This window comes from Plectropomus leopardus, chromosome 17, assembly GCF_026936395.1.
Source record: "Plectropomus leopardus strain MGB_pleo_1.0 chromosome 17, ASM2693639v1, whole genome shotgun sequence".
Taxonomy (NCBI): Eukaryota; Metazoa; Chordata; class Actinopteri; order Perciformes; family Serranidae; genus Plectropomus; species Plectropomus leopardus.
In genome coordinates, this window is record NC_142192.1 from 30,150,205 (window position 1) to 30,158,166 (window position 7,962).

At 43.1% G+C, this 7,962-nt stretch overlaps 1 protein-coding gene across 7 annotated transcripts in view; it reads left to right on the top strand.

Moving 5' to 3' along the window:
- Positions 1-268: 268 nt before the first annotated feature.
- The window catches only part of fam131ba (family with sequence similarity 131 member Ba), a 63,127-nt gene continuing 55,433 nt past the window's right edge, over positions 269-7,962 (top strand). For 3 of the 7 annotated variants that reach the window (XM_042506582.2, XM_088090379.1, XM_088090378.1), the window contains exon 1: positions 269-498. In XM_042506582.2, coding sequence (XP_042362516.2) covers positions 471-498 — 28 coding nt within the window. In that variant the 5' untranslated portion in view covers positions 269-470. The remainder of the gene's footprint in view (positions 499-7,962) is intronic. The other 4 variants (XM_088090377.1, XM_088090376.1, XM_042506581.2 and 1 more) reach the window with 3 other exon arrangements.

Below are 7,962 nucleotides of genomic sequence, written 5' to 3' on the forward strand. Positions count from 1 at the left end.
GAATAATACAACAATAAAAATCAACTTTTAATAAGCACAAAACAGCTGTAAAACTCAACCCAGTGTGTGTGTGTGTGTGTTCATGTTTGATTATGAGTGTATCTAATCAACCTTTGACAGCCTGACTGTATTTTTGTTAAAGTGTTTGTGTCTGACACAAGGAGAAGAGAGAGAGAGAGAGAGAGAGAGAGAGAAAGCGACACTGAGTGAGGGAAACCGGAGTGTGTGACGACGGCAGAGAGAGAGAGAGAGAGAGAGGGGGGAGCGACGCGGATGACACGCACATACACACCCTCTCTGTTTCTCACATACGGAGGAGAGGAGGACAGCGAAGAAGAGGAGACAGAGAGCAGGAGGAGAAGAAGAAGAAGAGGAGGAGAGCAGAGAGAGAGAAAGAGATCCGGGGAGAAATGCCCGCTGGACGGATGGATTTTATTTTCCCCGAGCTGTTCGAGCCTCTGTAAGACAACATGGGCTGCATAGGATCCCGGACGATCAGTAAGAACACACCGCTTTATTTTCTGCCATGTGGAGGGATGGATGGATGGATGGATGGATGGATGGATGGATGGATGGATGGATGAAGGGACTTAGAGACTGAGGAATGCGTGTGATGGCAGAGCGGAGATGTTAAGAAAAGGGTCAGAAGAAGAGATGCAGCTGGAGCAGTGAGGCACCGGCAGAAATAAACCTCCAATATTCCTGTAATACTTTTAGAATAATCCTGGAGGGAGTTGCAGCGCTGCGAATCTGATTTTCTGCTCTTTTTCGGGAGCAGGAGTCTTTTTTTGGGGTGTAGTGTGTGCATAGTTTACTATAGGGATTACAGCTCAGTGTGTGTGTGCGTGTGTGTGTGTTTGGAGTGTGTGTGTTGGAGCGGAGACGCGGATGGGAGAGGCGGGACAGACAGGCAGCAGGGATGTGAGCGGAATAAGATGCGGCTTGACGTCCTCGTGTCCACATGGATGACACCGGGCAGTGTGTGTGTGCGCGTATGATTGTGTGTGTGTGGAGAGAGAGAGACCTCCGCCTTGACATAAAACTAAGGTCATTGCATGCTGGGTGTCTGAGAAAATTCCCCCCTCCTCCCTCCTTGCACCCTTCTTTCCTTCTCTCTCTCCTCCTCTCCTCCCTCTTGTCTCTCGCTACTGTGCGTCATGCAGCGACGTAATATATTGAAGACGCAGGCAGTGCACACCGGGTTTACACACACACACACACACACACACACACACACACACACACACACACAGGAAGGTCGGGGCATGGCTCGTGCAGGATGAGTCAGAACCGGGCTCGGTAAACTCAGGTGTGAGTCTGAACGCACTGCACATGTAGGTCAATTCTGCAAAGTCAACGGTGCCGGCAGCGACACACACACACACACACACACACACACACACACACACACACACAGACACACATACACACACACGATGCAATAACTTTAAGTCAGACTGAAATTAAAAGGCATTGTTGGTAAGGTGAAAGATATTTGCTCTGTGTTTTTTAACTTCAATATTGGAATGAAATACTGTAAGAAATTTTTGTCATATTTGGTTTCCTGTAGTGGCAGCACCAGCTACATTAATGGAATATCAGTGTGGGTGGGCACTCAGTAACCCAACTGCCAGAAAAAGATGCTAGCAGTATCATATCTGTAAAACACAGATATGTTACATTTGCAGGTAAGGTACTGGTTAAACTACGTTGGTTTACCTGTGGAAAACCACTTGATTATGGTTTGGAAAGATCATGTCTAGGCCCTGAAACACCTGACTTGGGCGGGGGTCCAGGCAGAAAAAGCAGTAAGGATGACTCAGTAAAGAACAAAAAGTCGTCAAAAAGATTGGAGTTCGGAGCCTACCGGGCTTTCTACACGACAATGATTCCTGCATAAAACATTAAACTTCTGTTGTGGTTTGGCCTTTGTCCACACAACAACAGCGTATTTGGGCCCTGAAAACAATGCAATGCGTGGACCCTATGAGAAGGGCGACTTCATGGCCACACTTCATGCATGCTCATAGTGTTCTTCTGTGGTGTTTCATTACAAAGTTACACCGCCAACTACTGGCCTGGCATGCATACTACAGCGTTTTTGGTTGTTTTTGTGGATCTGTGTATATAGGAAGATCCTTCTCACAATGTTGTCATATGGAAACACATTTTTTAAAAACATATAGGAAAGACTTTACTGTTTTTAGTAGGGCCGTCATCTAAACATGGCCTAGAAAGCACAGCTTGTTTGTTGGTCTCACAGTGATCTGCAGCGTGGCAGGTGTCTTTGTGTCTGAGTTAACATGCCATCCACCCTCCCCTTCACATTCTTATGAAAAGTCATCCTACATAAGATGTTGCTTTAGAAACATTGATGTGTGAAACATGCAAATATTACGTATTCATGGCTTGCAGAAACTTTCTGTACTATAATATACCAAAGTTTTCTTTTGACAACAGGGCTGCACCTGAATAGTTCCTAATAAGTTCTACACAGGTGATAACCCCCCTATCCAAATGATGAAGTGTCCAAAAGCCAAATGCTGGCAGAATGCAAGTAGCTGTTAAATTTGCTTCCATCATCTGAGTGGCTGGTAGATTTTGGAATCCACCAGTGGCACAAGGACGAAAAAAGCTCATTTGCAAATTTGCAGTGGGTCCTTCAAACTGTTGACTGTTGTAAAGGGACAGATGTCCTAAATTGCCGTCATAGACCAAATCAAGGTGACGTTGCACTAACAACTACCTTCACTTGCACGTAGGCAACTGGCAATTGATTTCATTCGCAGATATGTGAAATCTACCCACTTCTGTTGTCATTTTCATTATTGCTTTTTTTTTTACATGGCTAAAAATTAACCGTTCGAGGCAGCGCTTGCTTAGTGCCGTTTCATTTTATGTACGTGATGCAGAGATGTTCTGGCCTAAGTTATTTTAGGAAAAAGGAAACGCCTGCACACATGCCACACAATTTTATTTCAGATGTTTTGATCCTGCTTATTCCTTTGTCAGGCCAAATGAAACATCTGACCTGGTGAAGATCCAAAACAAACTTATGTGGCATAGAGTACGTGCGCAGGAGTTACCTTTATCTTCATGTATACCGTTTTCTGATAGCCTTGCACCTACATGGTGTGCGTCTAACTACCCTCTCTCAACTTCTGAAGTTATTTTAAACAAACATTTGGGATTCGGTCTTTAGTAAATGTAACATCTTGTATAAACACTTGCAGGCTACTCAGAGCTATGATACACCAATCACTAGCGCCAAAGTTGGTGGCGCATCCCTTTGCAACGCCAGCTCTCAAATCGCAGTTAACCAGAGACCAGAAGCTGTGATGCTGTTTTCGCAAGCAGCTCGAAAAATGGTTCTATACTAAATAAAAAAAAAAATAGAACATTTATTGATTTTTTATACACAAACTGGGAATAAAAATTTCAGTTCAACCCTAAAATATTCAAGAGTCTTTGAAGGGGAACAAAATGTCCTTACGTTCCAACAATGTCCTTACTCTCAAGGTCTAACACTGGTCCTCACAAAGATGGAAGCGTGCGCGCACACACACACACAGAGCTTTAAACCTTCGACAGAAGCCTCTTCACTAAAGACACTAAGACCCATGAGACGCACTTCAGAACGCTCTGCTGTCTGTTTCAAGGAAAGCATGGTCACTCCTCTGTGTGTGTGTATCATCACTTCCCATTAAGTGAAACATGCAGCTGGTGCCTTCACATGCTCATGTATGCACATGCACACACACACTGTATCAGAGGACGATCAACTCGGTCCGTCTTTTAAACGCTCCATCAAAGCCTCATCAGCTCCTTTATGAGGACAGATGGAGGCTGCTGGGAGATTTCAATAAATAAAGGGAGGGGACATTTGACCTCTGATTGTCATTGAGCCAGGCGGGCGGACGGAGAGCGATCAGGAGAGGGACGGAGGTGGTTGGTGAGGAACGATAAGGACGGGGACAGAGTGGAGCTGGTGGTTAGAAGAGCCAACAAAAACGACCCGGCGTTGTTTTTGGTTTCATAAGTGGGTGTGTTCCCTGTTGTGTTTCTTCTCTCATCTTATCTCCTCTGGCTGTCTCTCTCCCTCCCTCTCCCTCCTTCTCTCTCCATTATTTGCGGTGTCAGAAGTAGATCAAAGCATATTACGCGAGCTGTGTGCCGGGCACATTATCTCACTCCGGTTGATACTCTCATTTTTGTAAACATGCTCTCCAGACGCCGCGAGGAGTGAGCTAAGAGTGAGGTCGGCTGAATCCGTAGCAACGCTTCAGGTTTTCTTATAAATCAGGGCTAAACACAGGGGAGACGGAGCAAAAAATGTGGTGTTGTTCGAGGAGGGCAAAGTAGAAAAACAACGCAGGTCGCAAAACATCTGACTGTTGTATCAGATCACAGGATCGTCACTAACTTGACAATCCTGGACGTTTCTTGCAAATGTTTGTTTTGCTTCTAGAGTATTTGCAACTTAATGATGTGATTTGTCTGTTTGCAGTGTCTTCCTTGTTGTGTTAGTTGGAAAGAATAGAAGAATAGGAAGTGGATAGTTTGCATCATTACCAGTAGCCACTAACGGAAACTAATACTAATACAGACAATCAAAGGTAGAAGAAATCACAGTCCCACTCTAATTATGAGGTTATCTCTTGCAGTGCAGCTAAACTTCATTGCCGAGTATTTAGCAAAAGAGATACAGACATACAACAACTTCTATAGATGGTTTTATGTGACCTTGATCAGGGACAAAGTGGCAGTATGTTTGGGCTCAGAGCATTTAAGAACTGTTAGTGAGGTGTCCACGTACAGAGGACAATCAGACACATGAGAGGAGAGCTGTCAATAAAAATATTGACATGAACATCATTATCATAGTTTTCATTGGCATTCCGACTGAAAGAGTAACTGGATAAGCACACACAAAAACCTTCCAAAAGCACAGGCAGAAATGTTTCTGCAAACCATGGACACATCACATCCGTATGTTATGATGCAGCGGATACATTTAACCTTTCATTCCAACAATACAGTGGTTACGTTTTGGCACAAAACACACTTGATTACAATTGATTGCAAATGTAATGTCTTTGTGGTTTGCAGAGACGTACAATGGCTAATTTTTCTTTTGGTGAACGTGCTGAGCTCCATCAGTGTGTTTGAATACAGACCCAAAACGATAAAACATTTATAACCTGCTCTAAATTTCCTGACTACCCAACGCAATACAAGGTCAAACTATGCTAAAAGTCTCAATTTGGCAATATAAAGATGAACCTGGGGCAGACTGTCCTTGAAAGTTCATAAAATAAAAAGGCAGTAGTGAGGAGAACTTTTTTTGCATTTAATGCTGCTGATCATTTATTCAGAGTGTCTATTTGCACCTGTGTGATGATAGGCATACTGCAGCTATTTGGTTGCTTGCACCAATATAATGCCTTATTATGCTGTTTTATGTGCTGTGATTAGCTGTTACTTGACATGCTGAGTTCAGAGCAGCTAAGGTGAGGGCAGAGACATCCTGGCTAGGGTTAGGGTTCTTTGAGATATAAGTGGTAATTTATGGAAAACACTCACAAATGTACTGCCAAAGTCAGGTGACATAGTATAAAGAGCAACACGAGCCATGCACAGTGTAAGACATGGTGGGAAAATGGGTGAAGCAAAAGACGTTCATCCGGGAAACTGGGGTTTGAGTCCCGTGTGAGTTAATGTTGGCTTATTATTTTTAGCCTTATATCACTATTATTTACAGTATTCACCATGTATAACGCTGCTGAATGCACCACCTTGTACACAAACTAGCTGAATACACCTGTTTGGTGTTAACGTCGTATTCCAACGCTGCTGGGATGCCCAGGAATAAACAGCCAGGTGTAAATAGCATTGTACACATGAAAATGTTCTATTTCATGTCAGACGCCATCCATTAAAGCGAGGCCAGGTTGAGCACACCCAAAGAGCATCTAAGCAGACACCATCCCTTTATTTTTAACGCCTTCTGCTCCCATCCAGCCTTCACTGAATAGTCTTTAATAAGACCAGCTGGTCTGGCAAAACATTTCCTCTGTCCTGTCTCTTTAAATTCTACTCTCATGTTATTGCTGCTGCAAACCAATTTCCCCACAGGGACAAATCAAGTATCTATCTATTTACATACAACCGGGTGCAAATAACATTGTTGGCTTTTGACACATGCGTGCTTATATCATCTGCTTAATCTATTTGCTGAGATTTCAAATATTCATATATAAATGCAAAAATTGTCCGCTATAGGCACAAGGAGACAAAATGTTGCACTGACAGTTATTATTTCTTCCCACACATGTAAACAGAGCACCAACAGATAGATAGCCTAACAAAAGGAAATGAATGGGTTTTTTTTTTGTTTGTTTTTTTTTAGTTTAATGATTTACCAACTCAGGTGAAAAGTAACAATCAAAATAAAAATGCAGAGGACAGAGGACATTGTCTCTGGTTCATCGGGGTGAGAATAATGCTTGATATTCAGTAAACAAGCAGCAGAGAAGAAGTAGAGAAGATTGATGCAACAAACAAACCTCTGCATCAAAAAGAGACGATAACGTGGACTTGTTGGGGAGAGAGAGAGACGGCAGTAGAGCGCCATGAGTAAATAAGAGGGAGCTGTTAAGTGTTTCACCAAAATCAATGAAGTGTTTTATAGCTCAATAAAACCTCCTCTGTAGAGGTCCACAAATCGGATCGAAGTATTGAACGAAAGAGTTGTGAGGAAGAAGAGTGATGCAGTGAGTGAGAGAATTTGTAAAATCATTCAGGGTGATAGAGCAACTCACTGCCAGCAGAATATTTCCTGCTGCGTTTCTTGCGAGGAGCATCTATTCTTATATTAGGCCTGAGTGAGAGAGGCCGCTGCTAAAAATAGATCCGGGGTAAAAGAGGGAGGTCAATGAGAAACGGAGGGAGGCGAGGGGAGGGGAGGGAAAATGTTACAGTAAATATGGGTCAACAGCTTTCTCTTCTTCTGCTCGTTCACATCTCACCCTTGACTTTGTCCAAGTGGATCACAAACGTCAAATGGAAGAAACGGTCTCTTCTCTCTGAGGAAAATAACCATGAATTAGAAACCAAGCAAAAGTATATATTGTTTATGCATGTATATCAGTTTTATTCCATTACCTCATTTATTCTGCAGCATCGTCATGGTTTGGTCTCTCACTGTCAGATTGTTTTGCAGCTGCTTGCTTCCTTCAGAGTACCATTTAACCAAAGCATCACCGCCTGCCATTACACTCAATTATCCCGCAGTTACAGCAGAGATGATGCTCAACAGTCGTCACTCAGACAGCAGGACAGACACACAGAAGATTTCAGGCCGACAGTTGCATCTTCACGTCCACCATCCATAATCGCAGCCAGAAATGAAGGAGATGATATCTGACAGAGGCTTGTACCAAGAAAATCAGGTCGGGGTGTCTGATGTGCTGAAATGCCGTTCACTTCCACTCTGAGAAATCAGCTGGTTTGAGAGCTGGATATCAAAATCATTTCTGCATTGCATTCGAGGCTTGATTGTGCCTAAATATATCTGTTCGGTGCAGGCGAGGCATGAGGAAATCATGGACAGGGGGACAACAGTTCCAAATTGGGCCTCTCATCCGCTTCTACTCAGCAGCACCATCACTAACCATCCTTGGCTTGAATACTAACACGCTGATTTCAATTACACTCTTGACCACTAGCCCCGTAGTGCCAGATATGGAGTTTCAAGCACTATTTTCCACACACATGCTGGCTTTCGTTCGACTTTGTTTTTCACTTTAAATGTTCCTGCTACCAATCAGCACCAGACTAATTACAGTGACACTGCATGGGGAGATTTGTTGTTTGGTTGTAAGGACGTTAAAGTACATAAATAATGATATTTTATTTAATTTTTTTAAAGTATTGTTATATTAAATAAATCAAAGCAGAACT